Here is a 17,927-nt window from a genome sequence, read left to right on the forward strand (position 1 = left end):
CCGCCGAGGCTGCGCCTCGGCGGCCCTCCCGCCCCGGGGCTGCCGCCGGCGCTCGGCGCCTTCGCCCTCAAAATGCCGCTCCCCGGGCCGGGGGAGGGCGCCCGGGAGCGCCGGGGGTGTTCCAGGCGGGTCAGCGTGTGTGTGTGAGAGAGCGCGCGCGGGGAGGCGCCATGTTGTAGGCCGCGGCCGCTCGCCCCCGGTTATCCCGGGGAGCGGGATGCCGGCGGTCACCTGTTAGCGTCGCCGGTGGTGGGTGAGGAGGGGCTGTCGGGTTTAGGTTTGCATAAATATTACACCGGGGAGTTAGGTTTTCCCTTATCTGTGTTAAGGATGCGGTGATTGAAACCGTGCGTGCTCTTTCTTGGGTAAAGCCGGTGCGGAATCGCGGTCGGGAGGTAACCTGAGTGCGAAAACGCTGCTCTCCTCTTTCCTTCTGTGGAAATAAGATACGTGCGCACCCTTATTTCGTGTTCTGTCACTTTTTGGGGGGTGTCTGTGTCTACCTACCTGTTGAAAACTCACCTCTCGCATAAAACATACCGAGGCAAACAGAAATAATTAATTTCACTTGCCTTTTCCTTTTTTTTTTCCTAAGTGGCTCACTGGAGGATGTGGAAAATCATTGCTGAGGGTTTTAATGACAAAACTGGATTGTTTTCTGGTTTGATGATTCCGTGCTTCATGTAACCCGCTGCTGGGTTGTGGGAGGTCCCCGTATTGCTAATGCTGGTGCTTATCTTGATGTATACAGGTACCCCGTGGGTTTACAGATGCATTTTGCAAGGTTGGAGGCTAGTGCTTTCCCATAGTAATGGAGTGCTTAACTGAGAAATGTTTTGGGTTTTTATTTTTTGTTTCATAACAGATTAAAAATGCTTGGAAGAGTCGAGTCTGTTTCAAAGTCAACATTTCTCTTTTCAGTTAAAGCCCATAGAAAGTTCCCAAAGAATGAGTCACACAGCTGGTTTCCCAGCAAGAACAAGGAAGACAAGGTTCAACAATTTTTTTTATTTTATGAAGGTTAAAAAAAAAAAAAAGGAGAAAAGTTGCAGAAACATTTTTAGGTTTTTTTTCCCCTTAATGAAAACCGTACGCTTATTCTCTAAAAACAGTAAACTCAAATCACTATAACCCTCTCACTGTTTTAAAGAAATGACTTGTTGCCATTTGAAAAGTACTGTAGATATCTTTGAAACCTGTGGAGCAAGCATAAAGTGGAAGAGCATTTTGCTTTTTTCTTTCTAATGGATAACCAAAAAGGAAGCAGTGTTTGTACAAACGTAGGTTTGAACTATGTACATGTTTCATTTTTTGGCTATGGTTAGTCCTGTTGAAATTGGGACAGGGGATAGCATATATGAGTAAAATTAATCATGTGTATGGGGTTTGCGGTTCCTACTGAATTGACACTGTGAAGGCTACCAGGATAGACCTAGGGACTAGACAGGCCCTGGAGGCTTCCTTCTGCAATTATGTACTTTCTGAAGGGAACATAGGGAGTTTTGGTCTCGTATCTGCTGTTGGTGGTTAGTAGCATTCTTTGGGGTTTCCTCAACTAAGACGTGCTTTGCTGCAGTGTACAAAGGCTGCTTTCAGGATCAAAGTTTGATTGTGTTAAACGCTGCACAAGCATATAGTAATGCATGATATCTGCTACAAGAGCACAGAATACACGTCTTGTCAATGTATTGCGTTTATTAAAATGTGGGATTACTCAGCTGAGGAACGGTAAAGGGTTTCCATTTTCTCACGGTTAGCTAGCTGCTTGGGTGTATGGCTTGCATGATTGTCCTTTGCTTACTGACAAACTACCAGAGCCTCTGATAGTCAAGTGGTATCAAAGCTGGGTTACTGGTGAAACTGGTGTCAGAGTTCAATAGTCTGAGAAAGTTCTTTTTGATGTTCCACCCAAGGAGGGTTTAATGCTTTAATACCAAGTTTCCTTATTGGAAGATATTTGATGTTACACAGCATTCTAATTTAGCCTAGTGATACAGCAATCTCCTGAAATCATAACACAAGCCTAACGCAGCAGCTGCAATGCACAGTTGAACCACAAGACAAGCAGCATGCCCATTACCAGTCCCTGTATGCTCGCTGTCACGATGCTGGGCGTCCCCAGTTGCCCGGGAGGAATAGGTGGCTGGGAGCCAGCTCAAGCCCCTTGCTCTCTTCAAAATTTGTTTCTCGTTGGTTGCTCAGTTTTGGTGCTCTGTGTTGGGCTGAGCTTCCCCCATGCTGGTCTGGCTGTCTCAGGAGGATAGTACTTTCTATTGATTGTTTTAGGGAAGACAATTCATGCAGCCAGTTGTCCCGCTCTGCTGATAGAGCCATTTCTCTAAAACAAAGGCCACCCTCTGGTCCCCTTTGTGTTGAGAGAAGTTTAGCTTACTTTAAAACAGCTGTGGCCACTGACTGTGTTCTTCTCTGAGCTTCATGGGCACATGCCTGTCTTCCCTGAGCCTTCTTCCATTGTGGGGGTTCGGGGTTGATTGATCATTCACAACTGGAAAGCCAGAGATGATGCAAATACAAAAGATTGGCTATCCAGTTCATAAAAAGGTTTTGGGTGAGGTTGTTTGGTTTTTTTAGGGGGGGGGGGTTAAGCATTGACTCTTTGCAGTTTTTACTCTACTTGCTCAATAGTAATGAGGTTACTTAATTAAAATCTCTGCAAACAAACTGGATTTCACTCTTGAATGTGATACAGGCCTGGAAATAAGAGGATGAAAGTGACTCTCTGGTTTATGGAAGGTACATGTTGATGTCATGCAGCTGAAAATGAGGCTAATGTTGCTGCTTTGACCAGAACATCCTCTTAAAGAGGTGCCTGGTTTATGAACGTGGTCACTGCTACATGTGGAATGGTTTAGTTTACAGTCCTTAGCTGTTGATTGCTGCCCTCCAGTAAGGTGATCACTGTCACATTCAGTGATGTGTGCATGATCCCACGTAGTGTATTAGTCAATAGGCCAATTTAGTAACAAAGTGTTCTGTGTTCAGATGTCTTGGCTTTGTGTGGCAAGGTTTTGGTAGCAGGGGGGGGAAGGGTTACAGGGGTGGCTTCTGTGAGAGGCTGCTAGAAGCTTCCCCTGTGTCCGACAGAGCCCATACCAGCCGGCTCTAAGATGGACCTGCCGCCGGCCAAGGCCGAGCCAATCAGCGATAGTGGTAGCGCCTCTGTGATGATGTATTTAAGAAGGAAAAAAAGTTGCTGGGACACACAGAAATGGCAGCCAGAGAGAGGAGCGAGAACATGTAAGAGAAACAGCCTTGCAGACCCCCAGGTCAGTGAAGAAGGAGGGGGAGGAGGTGCTTCAGGCGCTGGAGCAGAGATTCCCCTGCAGCCCGTGGGGAAGACCATGGTGAGGCAGGCTGTCCCCCTGCAGCCCAGGGAGGTCCACAGTGGAGCAGATATCCACCTGCAGCCCCAGGGAGGACCCCATGCTGGAGCAGGTGGGCGACCCCATGGAAAGCCCACGCTGGAGCGGGCTCCTGGCAGGACCTGCAGATCTGTGGAGAGAGGAGCCCACACTGGAGCAGGTTTTCTGGCAGGACTTGTGACCCCGTGGGGGACCCACGCTGGAACAGTGTGCTCCTGAAGGACTGCATGCCGTGGAAGGGACCCATGCTGGAGCAGTTTGTGAAGAACTGCAGCCTGTGGGAAGGACCCAGGTTGGAGAAGTTCGTGGAGGACTGTCTGCCGTGGGAGAGACCCCACGGTGGAGCAGGGGACGAGTGAGGAGTCCTCCCCCTGAGGAGGATGAAGTGGCAGAGATAACGTGTGATGAACTGACCGTAAACCCCATTCCCCGTCCCCCTGTGCTGCAGGGGGGGGTGGTAGAGAATCCGGGAGTGAAGTTGTGCCTGGGAAGAAGGGAGGGATGGAGAGAAGGTGTTTTGAGATTTGGTTTTATTTCTCATGACCCTACTCTGGTTGATTGGGAATAAATTGAGTTAATTTTCCCCAAGCTGAGTCTGTTTTGCCCATGATGGTAATTGGTGAGTGATCTCTCCTGTCCTTATCTCGACCCATGATCCCTTTATTATATTTTCTCTCCCCTGTCCAGCTGAGGAGGGGGGGGAGTGATAGAATGGCTTTGGTGGGCACCTGGCATCCAGCCAGGGTTAACCCGCCACATCAGAGTATGTCGGTTTTCTTTGAGAAGCTTCTGCCATCCAAGGTGTTAATTCTCCTCCTTATCTCTTTTTCTCAAGGTTTGGACATCTAAGTGTGGCTCACATCTTGCTGGAGAATGGTGCTGATCTCAATGCACAGAATAAATTAGGAGCCAGTGTCCTCACAATGGCCTCCAGAGGTGGCCACGTCAGCATGGTGAAATTGTTGCTGGAATCTGGAGCTTTTGTAGACAATTATGACCATTTTAGCACAAGTATGCTCAACAGCAGCAGAGACGACCTTCCCGATATCACTCCACTAATGGCAGCTGCTCAGCATGGACATGAGGCAGTGGTACATCTGTTATTAGACTGGGGAGCTGATTGTAATTACACTGTGAAGACTATGGGCTGGAGTCCTTTAATGCTGGCAGCTGTTAGTGGAAAGGTGAGCTTGGCACAGCAGCTCATGGAGAAAGGTGCCAATCCCGATCACCTGAATGTGCTACATAAAACACCTTTTGAAATCTCTGTTGGCTTCAAACACAAAGACATGAAGGACTACCTGGAATCTCTCACAACGATCAGACCCCAGGCAGGTATGGAGTGTTATTTTTTTTTTGTTTTGCGTTCTTGAAGTTTTGATGCATATGTACAAATTGAAGGGGTTATTTTGTATGTGCATGATCTTTTCTCTTTTGAAAATGTTGGAGTAGGTACACCTACCTTGGGTGAGGCAGGAATACCCAACTTCAGCAGATTACCTCTGCGTTAGCATGATGAGATTTGTGTCCTGCAATAACAATCATGTGAAACATTTTGAAATGTTTTAATATTTTAAATATTTTTTGCTTTTAAAACACGATCCAGGTGCTCATTTAGGAAGAAAATTACAAAGGCCTACTTGAAATGCACTGAAGAAGGAACATAAAAAGCAGAATAGGATATCAAAGAATGGATATTGCAGACTCAAAACCTAAAAGAGTTAAAATCTGGAAAACCTGCCTTGTAAGGAGAGACTGAAGAAGTTCAATCTGTCTAGTTGCATGAGGAGGTGGTTAAGAGGTGTGATTAAGAAAGTGTCCACATTAAGGGCAGGAAGTCCGATACTGGAGGGCCTTTTTATATGGCAGCCAAAGAAAAAAAACCTGTGAGTTTAAAGTTAGAAGAATTTGAATGGGAAATAAGACACTATGTTTTGCAGTGAAGCTTAGACTTGGAGAGACTTAGTAGAGGTGTGCAATCTCATAACAGTTGCAATCAAGGTTAAATGCCTTTCTAAAACTCATCATCGAATTGTCTTCACTGGGTGTCACATACAAGGCCTGTGACATGCAGAAAACCAGATGAGGTTAACGTAACGGTTTCTTCTACCACTGTCTGAATATATGAAACCTCCTCAGTGTCCTTTGGAAGTGGGCTGTGTATTCTAAGAAAACCAATTATTAATATGGATGAATAACAAGTTGGCATGTCCCCTACTTTTCTGTTCCTTGAAGGAGAAGGGAATACTGAATTAACTTCAGGACCTCATAAGCAACCTCCTCCTTTCAGACATGAATATGCCTGCTTGTGTGCACACACACTGCTCGTGTGTGTACAAAACTAGATTAAAATAACATTATTTCAATGCAAATCTCAATTAAAATGAAGTTAAGAAATGCTGCTTTTATGGTTTTTCATTTTGCCCACTACTGCATTCATCATGTGTGCTGAATGAGACGAGAACTGGTAAAGAAACATTTTGTGACCGTGTAATTAAAGAATGTGTGGTGGTCATATAGCTTTAGCCATGGGCGTGGAAGGATATAAGAAATCCAGGATTTTGTAGAGAGAGCTAGTGTCTTGTTACTTGGGGATCTGAAGGCTTGGGAAGCTGTGAGCAAACTTAGACTAAAACGTTTTTCCTCCAGTATTAACCAGTGTAGCCAGTACCATATACTCAACTGAAAGGACAAAAAGGTATGTTATGTGTCTTTACCAGTAATTTTCCAAGCTGTTTTTTTAATTACTAAGCAAATTTGTATTCTGTTGACAGGTGTTTTTGTATGTGATTTCCTAGGATTCTTGCTTTTATTGAAGATAAAGGTTGAAACCTACTTGCTGTCATCTGTCAGTTTGTTAATTAATTTAGTTTTTAAAAATTTTTTACTTACTGTGGATATCTCCCCCCAATATCTTTCCAAATTAAGCTTTTCTTTCTAGCTGGTTCTATAAAATAATATGAATGTCTTATGTTAGTTTTGTTAAAGTACTGTGGATTTGCTGCTCTTTCCTTCTCCAGAAGTTTGTTTATGCTAACAGAAATGCATTAAATCTGTTCCTGAAATCAGACAGTTTGGTTTGGACATTGTGTTGGACTTTTGAATGTCAATAAGTCATTTTAGAGATTGAGACCTTACTCTGTATGTGGTTGTTTGGGGACACTTGTCAAGGTGTTTGTGCTTTATGATGCAGACCAGTGCTGGATGGCGCTCAGCAAGAGGGTTTGGAAGAGCTGCGTCTGGATTTTTCAGCTTTGGAGTACTTGCTATGAAAGCTAAGGATGTGGCTAGCCCTAGAAATAACTTTTTCTAGGTGCTACCAGCCATAGTGGCAGAAAGCCTGTAGGGTAGGATAGTCTACTTTAAGCTCTGTGCCACTTGTGATACCCGAATAGGCTTATTTAAATCTTACCTAATTATGTCTGTATTACACTGCCATGTGGATGTGTCTGCAGTCCCCAAAATTGTTACTTTTTATTTACATTTAGTGTCATTTCTGCAGGTCAAGCTTCCCTTGTACTTTAAGAAGCAAGGACAAAAATCTGACATTTGTTTGTGCTTCAGAGAAGGTGTTAACTTAGTCAGATGTTGACTCATAGGTTAAGTTGGAGCTAGGGCTTTCATACAGCCGCGCCACCAGACAGAACTGGCTGATTGTAGACATTTGCTCATGACCAGTCTCTTAGGAGTAGACATCAGTTGGTTACAGTACACAGAGAATCAGACATTTGTGGGATTCACTAGTGCAGCGCTTTATACTTTGCCCGTACATTTGCACATACAGAACGTATGTCCAGGCAGAGTTGGCCTCATGAGTCTTGAAAGTCTTCTGTAGTCATATGACTTAAAGTATTGAAGAAGTCTGTTTAAGCTAGGAGAGTGGACTTGCTTTAAAGCACAAGTGTTTCTGTCACCTCTGCTGAGGGGGAGTTCCCATCAGCAGAAGGGTAGTAACTAATTGGGGCAGAGAGGGGGGTAAAAATGTTAAGCTTCCACACAGATTTCTGCATTGGTTTTTAACCACAGCTTCAGTCTCCTCCTAGCACTGAGTCTTGTATATCCTGGGAAGAAACAACATCCTTTCTTTCATACAGAAGGCAGCAGAAAAGGAACTTGTCTTCTGATCTATTGCCATACATAGGGCGAATTGCCTCTGAAAAGAAATCAACTCACTTTTCAAGGCTATTTTCAGTAGCAAATTCAGAACTACCTGAAATGGCCTGCGTGTTGCCTGTGTTCTGTCCCTGTCCTTGCTTCGGCTTACCCAGACGGCAGTCCTTACTTCTGGCATCTCTTTGTGGTCTCCTGTCCCTGAGGTTGCCTCTCTTCCAGGCTTTTTGCGTGCCAAGTATGGAGTCTGGTCCTTTCCTAAACTAGTCTTTTGAAATCTGTTTTCCAATGGTGAGCTCATACACAGTTCTTTCTATAAAAGCAGTTTCTGAACCAGGAGAAAATGTAGGACCCACCACTCTCTTTCCCAGTCTTAAAATAAGAGTTTATCATGTATTTTTGGGCTTCCCAGCAATTGCTTTTGTTCAGTATTTTGAAATTACTTCCTTTGGAGTCAAGCTATGAACATTAACCTTTTCCGTATTACCATAAAAATGGTAGAATTGGGCTCAGGAAATCTCTCAACGACTTATTGTTTTCCTTAAAATCTTTTTACCCCATTGATTCTGTAGTGTCAGTAATGCTTTGGAAGATGGAGGGGGATAAATTTTTCTGACTTCAGTGGAAGGTGCAAAATATGTCACTATTTTTTCCTCATCATACATAGTGTCAGCAGTGTCAAAGCACTTTGAAGGCATGTTGAAGGAATGACCCTTCACTCAAAATATTAAAATTCGTAATAATTACAGTTCTTCTTATGGCGATGGTGATCTAGGAGCTGAAGAGTATCTATTAATGCACAAATAGCAAGCTGTGTAGTTAAATCATCGCTATTATTTTTGTGACCTTCACAAATTAACCTGGCAATACTCAAGAGGAAATAAAAATGGGATAGCTTGTAAAACTCCTTTTGAGTCACCTTTCAAAATAATCCTGTACTATTTGAGTGTTTGCTGTTGTACAGAGGATTACACCAGACCACAGAACCATGCTGTGGTTCTTTAATTGATATTTTAGTCTTCCAGGCAGGAAACACAGAAGTTTCCAAATACAATTTCCTGATGGAGGATGGAAATTGAAAGGCAAAGGCCTGTACTGGTGCTTTAGTATAGTTTGTAGCTTTAGCTTTGCACAGAGAACCATACAGGTGAGTCATTCTTCCCAAAGGGAGTAAAAAGGTTATGAATGCTTTCTTTCTTCTTATTAAATGTATGTCTAAACACATGTTTTATAGTACCTTTACGTAAATTTTTTAATAGTTTTTGCTATAAAAATTTTACTAGAAATTTTTGCTTTTTTAGTGATTGCTAACAGAAATATTTATATTTCTTCCAGATACAGAAAAGAGGCAACCTGATGTCTTTCATGCTTTGAAATTGGGTAAGTACTGACAGGATTCTTCCACCATGTCTGGCTCTTGTAACTTCAGACCATCTTTGTTTGCTAACTTGGGAAACCGAGACATGTTCTGTTTTTACATGCGACTTTGGTTTTTTCCTTATTTTTCTTTTCATCTTAAAAATACATTTATTTCTGTAGTTTATATTTGTTTTTCTTCACTTTCCAATATGAGAAAATCTTTATGAACTCCTGGTTGTGGCTTTCATGCCAAAATGGTGTGAGATAGTTCCAGTTATTTCAAGACCATGCTACCTTTAATGTGAATTTTTTTTTTCCTCTCTCATAAACTTGAAGTATGAAAACGAAAGTGCTAATTGGTGTAAAAAACATGCTGGCCTCTACTCCATACAAGCATTGTAATTGCTTGTTAAAGTTGCTTCAAGAAAAGAATAAGTGTCTCACATCTTGCCTGTTCTCTCATGAGCAAGAGTGACTTTCATGAGCACACAACTGGTAAAACCGTTCTGTGGAAAGAGCCAGTGCTATCCTGTTGATTTAAATTTGATCCAGGCTCTGATAGGTTGCACGCCTGGTGGATGGCAAGCTACTTTCTGCTTACCTATTTTCCTGGATCTTCCAGCATAGGAAAAAGGGCTGAGATGAAGGGTTTGGCCTGAGGCTTACTATCTGCTGGCTTTGGCATGGGAAACAAGACTGTTAACTTTCTGCTGAGGTTCCCGATAACGTTGCAGGTCAGAATACTCTGTGCTGTTTGCAATCTCTTTGACAGGTTAGAGAGATTCAGTATTTGAACCTTACCTCATTCCTGCTCTTATAGTTGGTATTTTGCCATTTAAATGTTTTCAGGGATGTGATAGCACGTTTAGCCTATTGCCAGCAGTCCTAGGTTTATAGACAGTCAGAAAAAAACCCAGTCACTCAGTAGTAAAGAAAAGTTACTAATAGATCTGTTTAATATTTTTCTTCAAGTATTGGAAGATGTCACTCCCATGTGAGATTAAATCTTATGTGCAGTGAAGTCATGAGAGGTGTCCCATCAGACCTAAGATGGGTCTCTTCTCCAGTCAGCCTGCCCTTACTTGGGACCAAGATGCCCCAGACAATGAGGAAACACTGGTAATACAGCCTTGCGTGTGCAGTGGACCTAATAATCCTTACTGGTGCTGTGCTTTCTACATCTGTGGTATAGAAAATCTGATCATAGCATACTGAAAGCCGGCTTTACCCCTCCTGATTGTGATGTGTGCATACAGAACAAGTAAGCTTTAGAGTTGAGCACAACTACCTCTCATTCCAGCTTTTTTGTCCATGTACCCGCTCCTGACTGTAACATAATCACAAAGCCTTTGGTATGGTTCACCTTCTTGCTTTTGACAGGGAGCTGCAACCTGAAGAGAGCTCTGAGTTAGCAACTTTCAGGGTTTCTTACGGATTTTTAGATCTTTTATTATTATTATTATTATTATTATTAGTGAGTGATTTTTGTGAAGGAAAATGCCATTTTTTCTGAATATCTGTCCAAATGGATTTCAGCAATGCATCTTTAAATCAACAGTTATCTTCCAAGTTTTATTGTTGCTGCATTCATATTGAAAAGTTAGAAGTGTTTTTTAAATGGTGAAGCCTGGCCTTAGCTTTCAGATCTCATCCTGGGTTTGTACAACAGTTTAACAGTTGCTTTTCAATTAACCATTGTAAGTCACTCTCTCGGGAAGTTTATGGCTTTTCAGGCTACCAGAACTGGAAATGGGCAGACGTAATAGTGGAGAAGGAGGTGACAGGTAGCCATTTAATCTTTCTCTTAAATGTCAACTTTTCACATGTAAGCTACCAAAACCTCTTCTTGGAAAAGCCTCAGGTCTGTTAGATTTTAGAGAGTTCAGCTGCCTTTATTGTACCCCTGTGACTTTTTAGTTTGAGATTGAAAAACGTTAGTGCTGGGCTGGAAGGAGTCTTAGGGCAGGGAGCCAAATCAGTACTGGTCAGCATACTCCTTTTGGGTTTTTTCTGAAATACTTGGCTACGGATGGCAGCACTGTTAAAAAAAAAAAAAAAAAAAAAAAAAAAAAAAGCTCACTAAGTTAAGAAGTGTCCAGGCTAGAGTTCAAAGTCAATTCTGGAGTCACTGTAGGTTCCAGGATTTCTGTTTAACAAAGTCTGTGATGTGGGTCTGTGTTCAAAAAGTCACCTGCTGTCTTCTCCTAAACTGGGACATAAAAAAAGTAGTTCTGTGCTTTTGTGTCTTTCCCGTTCCAAGGAATTAGCCGAGTGGCATGGGTGGGTGTTAGTTTCAGTGCATGCCTTTAAGTGCCTGCAGGGTTTGTCTGGGATTCTGACTGGCTTTCCAAGGTAAATGTTCATGCCTGTGATTGAGTTGAAGGCAGCCCATGTCATGAAGCAGTTTACCATCTGAAGGTTTTTTTTAAAGGTGAGAATTTTTCCCATTTGCATGGCAGTTGATGATTTGCTGCTTCTTGCCTCTGTTCCTATGGTGGTACATATTCAGTCACAGATCTTTTTTTCCTCTTAACTTCTTCCCTGCTTTTGCCTGCCATATGTCATTAAAAAAAGTAAGGGAGGTGGGTGAGCTTAAGCTCTCTGCTTAAGATAATCCTGACTACCTCATATGTTTTTAAAAAGTGCTTGCTCCTACTTTTATTAAGATTTAGAAAAAAACGCACTACCTGGTTAAAATATGTTCAGTAGCATATTTTATACTGCTTTTCGTAATCTAGACAAGAACTCAGTGACTACCAGCCTCTTTATGTGGAAGCTTGAACATTAGGTTCACTTTTAAAGAACTAGAAAGATGACAGGAATAACACCTTACGCTTGAGCCAGGTAGTAGGGAATTTTTGCACTGGAGATTTAGTTTAAATATTGGAGGCAGAGTTAAAAAACAACTTTCTCAATATAAGAAAGTTGAGCACTGGAATAGATTAATTCCTTGAGAGGTTGTGGAATTTTCTCAATAGAGGGGTTTGGAATCAGTGAACTACCTTTGTAAGAGGAGTTATGTGTCAGTATGACATATGGCATTGTTCTACCTGCTTAAGGCAAGGGATGGCCTCTACCACCTTTCAGAGTGCCTTTTTACCCACTCTCTTTGATTATAAAATTGTTGCTTTCTGGGATTTCAGCCTATGGAAATGGAACAGGGATCTTCATTCACCCTGCTGAAGGACAAATCATGGTGTCTCAGCATCATCGGTTTTCCCTGCATGACATCATCTTATGACAATTTAATAGAAATATTCCCTACTTGTGTCTTCGTATGTGGAATGCACTGCAGTTTATACAGCCTTTATAGCTTAGTTGTTAATTTCAGAAAATTATTCTTGTAATGGGATTGTACTGTAAGTGTACAGGTAGGGAAAATGAGGGAAAACAGTGCCTTGTGCCTATGCCACAATTCGTGTAGCCTGGGAAAACGTACTGATTAACTAAAAGACCCAACGATGAGTACAAATACTTAGCTTTAGTGTTGCGGTTGCTCTAGTACTTTATTTTTCTGGTTTAATGCCACTAAATGTAGACCAATGTCAGCAAATCAAAATACATATTAATTCAGCGGCTAAGCAGTTCTCTTTTGCTCACATAGATTATGTTTTATCACTGTTTTGCAGGAAACTTTCAGCTGGTTAAAGAGATCATTGATGAAGACCCAAGCCAGGTCAATATTACCAACGTTGATGGCGCGTCTCCATTAATGATTGCAGCTGTAACTGGACAGCTGCCCCTTGTTCAGCTACTTGTTGAGAAAAATGCCGATATTGACAAACAGGATAATGTTCATGGCTGGACAGCACTAATGCAGGCCACATACCACGGGTAAGACGTGTGCTGTATTTGGGTCTAGCAGTAAAGAAGTTTCATTCTTCTTACATGCCAATATAAAAAAAATCTTTTTGATACTGACTCTGGAAGCAGAAGGGTCTTAGAAGAAACTGAGAGACTTGTGACCTCAATTTCCATGACTCCTGCACTGTCCTCTGCTTTTCAGAGCAGACCTGAATGCCATTTAGATTTCAGAATGAGTGGCACATTTGGGAACTTGAATCTTGCTCAGTAAGTGCTGTGAACATAGTGCTTCAGGCAGGCATTAGGAGCTTTGGTGCAGATTTCAACTTCCATCCTTTGATGTTTTTTAGTGTTTTGTAAGATAGTATCACTCCCTGCCAGGGTTGTAGGCCTAAGTCAAGTTGTGAAACTTCAAGGCAACCACCGTTGTATGCACCATCTTTTCCAGTCTTAAAACCATACTTATGTTCCTCTATTTAGCCTTTAGTTTTCATGGAGCTTTCTGAAATGTGCCCACTGGAGAACGGATTGTCATTTTCTCTAAAGCTACTTTATGAATGCAGGTAGCCACTTAAGAGTCAAACCCCAGAAACTGGCCTGATACTTCACATGTGATCTCTGTCATATACTTGGCGTTGTCTGAATACAGGATATACAGTTTAGGAAGGTGAACTTTTCTCCATTGTTGTAGACAAGGCCCTCAGCAAGGTGAAGATTCACCTCACTGCCTGGTAATGCTCACATTAATTGTACAAATGCAGGTATTCTGCACCGGCTTTTATTTTTAGTCAGCAAATCTCACTGGACTGTGAAAGTGCAACAAAGGGGAAAAATAGGAGGTCAAGTTGTCATTGCTTTGTGAAATATCCTGAAGTAGTTCCTGGGACCTACATAGTATGAGATTCTCTGCTTCCTCACCAACGCAGTACTGATAGTAGCGATGGGCATTTGCCTGTAGATTAGTTTTTCTGGTGCAGCCGTTTTGCTAGCAGCAGCCACCCCAACACACAGGTGGAATCTCTACTCCAGCCAGCAGAAAGTGATGTGCAGGGCTGCTGGCATGTCCCCATGCCAGTACTCACGCACTCCTCTTGTCTGTGGAGGCACAGAGCATAGCTGAGTGTTGTGTGTGTTCAGATACTGCCCTTTCCCTTTCCTGGAGGACTGTTAGGAAAATTCCCTTCCCTATTATATCAATCAGTCTTTATAGCATGAAATTGTATTAACTTTGTCAGTACATTTAATGTTTAAGGTAGTGAAATTTTACTGGAGACTTTGGTATTGTTCATGCTTAAGTAAAACAAACTAAAGGACAGTGGCTCAGTGGAAGGACCAGAAGGATGTCCCAGCCCTGGAAATAAGGACTTGGCTTCCTGGAGACTTAGAGCTGTCCATGAAGGATGAAAGATACCCCTAGTCAACAAGGATAATGCTGGCATCGTAGCCCCTCTAAGACATCTTTGAGGCCTTCCCAGTGTTGTCTGGTATCATAGATAAGTAACAATAGCATGACCGACTCCAGGAACATCCGGATCAATAGATGAGCAGCAAGAATACTGCAGAAATATAGTTGCTTTGCAAAGTTTTACTATGTTTAGTAAATCGGTAGTGTGGGTGTTGGTGATTAGTCAAATCATGTTGTATTTAAATGCTCAAAGTGTACCAGAACCCTGTGTAAAACCACATTTGGGGTGCCCGAATTTGGCTGGGACACCTCGTGCGTGAATAAATGTTTACGCTTGTAATTCTGTACTTTGCGTCCTAGCCTTTCTCCTTAGTCGGCATGGGCCAGTTGCGAATTTTCAGAACAACTGGAAATCTTTAGCCTCCACAGAGCCTCAGCTTACTCTCTCTCGGGAGCAACAGTGGTGTGGAAGGTCTCTGGTTTGAAGGAGGGAGTGGGCAAGGTCTGTGTGAGCCAGGAGCAGGACTGTGTCTCTGTGTGCCCTCAAGGTGCAGGACTGGAAAGCAGGATGACGAATAAGGGATGACACAGTTTTGAGGAAGAGAAGAGAAGTAATGGGAAGCATGCAAAGGAGCTGTAGTGAGGATAAGCAGAATTTTTGTTAGAAGAGTGGAGGAACATTCCTCCTCCCATTTTAGATTGATTTGGTCTGGAGTGAGTTCAGAAGTGAAACCTTCATCTATATGTTAAGAAGTTAATGCTCTGAAGTGGAGAGGTTGAGATCTGTTTGTCAGCTTCAGTATTAGAGTTTGCAGTCACCTATTCCTGCTTAAGAACATTTTTGCTCTGTGTTGCTTATGCGTGTCAGAGTTTGGCTTTATACAAGGTCAGTCCCTGCTCAAAAGGAGATTTCCCTTGCTTTGTTGTCTGTTCACTTATTTTGTAGGCTGAATTATGGTATTGTTTTTAACCCACAAGGCAAGTCCTGCTTATTTATTCAGGTATATGAGAGGGACTAAAGGGAACGGGGTAGTTGCTTTTATGCAACTAGCTTTTATGAGCTTTTGCTGGAAGGTGTTTGTGTTGGTTATCATTTAATGCTGATTGTTTTTGCATGTTAAACATTTGAAGGAAGTGGTAATGTGCTTTCTCAATTATATAGTATATATCTCTAATTAAGTGAAGTACTGTTTGGAGTTCATAAATTATCTTCAGTCACTTTGGTTTTTCTGTATGCAATTTCTTACCTGTTCTGAATATGAAGTTGTGTTGAAGTATTACTGATGGCATATGATGACTGCTGGACTGACCTTTGTCTTTCCATCTGCTTTTTTGTCCTAGGCATTAATGGCTTTTCATTGGGAAGGTGTTTGGCAACAAATTCTAGAGCCAGTTCCAAAGGGTCAGCTTAAGAAACTGACTGTTTCAATTATTTTTTTTAGGCTGACTTTCTGCATGTTGATTAGTGTAATTCATAGCAAGTAAACAGTGACTGACAAAGGAATCATGGGAGCTTCTGAATAGTTTGTGAACAAATTTTAGACGTGGTTAGCTATACAGAACGAAAAAGTCTGATCTCTAATTGAGGAGCAATGGTATAAAAGGATGAAAATAGAGTATTAGGTTTTGAGGGGAGTTTTTTGGGTTTTGGTTTGGTTTTTTTTTTTAACATGAGCAATGCCTTTTTTTTTTCTTCCCTTAAAGAAACAAAGATGTTGTAAAGTATTTGTTAAATCAAGGAGCTGACGTCAATCTTCGTGCAAAAAATGGATATACAGCTTTTGACCTAATAATGCTGCTGAATGATCCAGGTATGTTATTCCAAAGAACAGTGAAGGAATGTACAACATAAACGGATAAACATCCCTTCCAATCTAGAAAATACATTAAAGTTGCTAGGAAGTATCCTCTGAAGTCTGGGCTGGACTGGACCAAGAAAGGATACTGCCTGAAATTGGTGAGTTTTGAGTTAATTGGTTAGATGAGTGTATACATTTATGGGATAAAAGATTCTGTGCATTCCTCTTCCTGTGTTTTTGAAGATGCTCCAAAATGTGGTGTTCGTGGCACCACCAGAGCCACTTCAGTGGCATTTGACTGCGGTGGCCCAGGTATTCTGTAGTGTCACTAGCACAGAGCTGTGAACTAGAGCTAGAAGTTTCCACTCAGTAAAGAGCACTAAAGGGACAGGACAAAGAGAGTGCAGTCAGAACAAAACTAGGGAACTCCTGGCTAAACCTCGCACTAGGTCTGTAAAGGCTGAGAACAAGTCACACTTCAGGTTGTTTTTATGGGAGTACTTTAGAAATAGGCAGCGTGTTTTGAGGAGACTTCAATGAAACACATTTAGTTTTTGTTGTAGTTTGTTTAGCCTATATAATTTGTCACTGTTAAGCTTGCCTGGTAGCTGGATTGCTTTATCTGAAGCCAAAAAACACTACTGCTGATGGAATTAATGTTTTATTTTCTCTGTATTTACTCATTATGGTGGTTTTGGTCACTAGCAGATACCTTTCCTTTGTCAAATGTAGATCTCTAATAGTATGAAATTTCAGAAAATACATACAGTGAATTATTTTGTAACTAACTTCTTGTAGGACAGAGTAGTTTGTCTTCTTACCTGTCTCTCTCTCTATATATGTGTAGGTCAGTTCTGTGTGCCCTTCTGAAAGTCTTCCCTGATTTCTGTGTAAAATACAGATTTACAGAGTATTTTTTTGCTTTCCTGTCCTCATTTCATGCTTGTTCTTTTTTCTTCCTCTTCCTTGCTTTTTTTCTTAATTTTTGTTGTCCAGCTTTTTTCTTACCATGTCTTTTCAGTCCCTTCAGTATCCAGGCTGAACATCTCCTTTCTCTTTGGGATTTAATTTCAAGCTTCTTTTCTGCAACCTACGCTTGAAGAAAGAATATTCATTTTTCTCTACTCTCTTCTGTGTCAGGTGAGAAAAGGGAGCATCACAATATGGTTCTTAACTTCAAAAAGTGCAAGAGGAGGCAGTTCACTTGGTCAGACATGACTGATTCCAACTGAATAGCATGCTTATTTATATTGATAAATACCTTTAGAGAGGTGATGGTAAGACTACAGCTCCTTGTGTGGGGAGAAGGTGTGGGAAACTTGGGTCAAAAAAGAAGGTTTTGGGGATTCATCTGCTTTGTCTTTGAGAGGTAGATCAATTACTACTTACATGGGATTTATAGGGAAAGTGTCAGTTTATCAGTCATAATTTGGGAAAGCAAAACCGACTAAACATTATCTTAATTTGTTTTCTTTTAGACACAGAGCTTGTACGGTTACTGGCATCAGCATGCATGCAAGTAGACAAAGACAAGAATAAACTGAACAACAGATCATCTTTGCCCTGTTCCAGAAGTAGGCAATCCTTAAATGTCCCAATGTTGCCAGATGACAAAGGAGGTCTAAAGGTAAATATATTCACTCTTAATAAATAACCAGTGCATTGTTTCCTATAATTTTTGAAGCAGAGAAAGTCATTGCTAAGAAGTACGTTGGATCTAATAAGTAACTGGGGTTTTTTTTGCAGGGTGGGGGTGTTCTGAATTCCTTGTTCATAGCACTTCCTTGTTTTATGAAATGCAGCATGTGTTTAGCTTTCTTTTTGTCAGATGGCAAGGCAAAGGGAAGACTTTTAAGGAAGAGTTTGCATCAAAGCATTTCAGTGCCTAGACACAGATGTCATAACTAAGTAGTGGAAGGTATCATGTTCATAAGTTTGGAACTGACTCCATTATGATCTTAATTATAAGTCTGCCTTTAAAATGCAAATGTACTCCAGTTTTAGTAGATTCTTTATACTCATTACTAACTTTTTTTTTTTTTTTAATTGGAGTGGATGTGTTATGGG

At 41.6% G+C, this 17,927-nt stretch overlaps 1 protein-coding gene across 1 annotated transcript in view; it reads left to right on the plus strand.

The window, feature by feature from the left end:
- ANKS6 (ankyrin repeat and sterile alpha motif domain containing 6) overlaps positions 1-17,927 on the plus strand; it is a 45,172-nt gene that overhangs the window by 514 nt on the left and 26,731 nt on the right. Inside the window, exons 2-6 of the mRNA XM_010583587.1 lie at positions 4,219-4,718; positions 8,829-8,873; positions 12,482-12,686; positions 15,766-15,872; positions 17,339-17,487. Of these exons, the coding sequence (XP_010581889.1) occupies positions 4,219-4,718; positions 8,829-8,873; positions 12,482-12,686; positions 15,766-15,872; positions 17,339-17,487 (1,006 nt within the window). The remainder of the gene's footprint in view (positions 1-4,218; positions 4,719-8,828; positions 8,874-12,481; positions 12,687-15,765; positions 15,873-17,338; positions 17,488-17,927) is intronic.

Source organism: Haliaeetus leucocephalus, unplaced genomic scaffold (assembly GCF_000737465.1).
Source record: "Haliaeetus leucocephalus isolate CR32 unplaced genomic scaffold, Haliaeetus_leucocephalus-4.0 Scaffold915, whole genome shotgun sequence".
NCBI classification, from domain to species: domain Eukaryota; kingdom Metazoa; phylum Chordata; class Aves; order Accipitriformes; family Accipitridae; genus Haliaeetus; species Haliaeetus leucocephalus.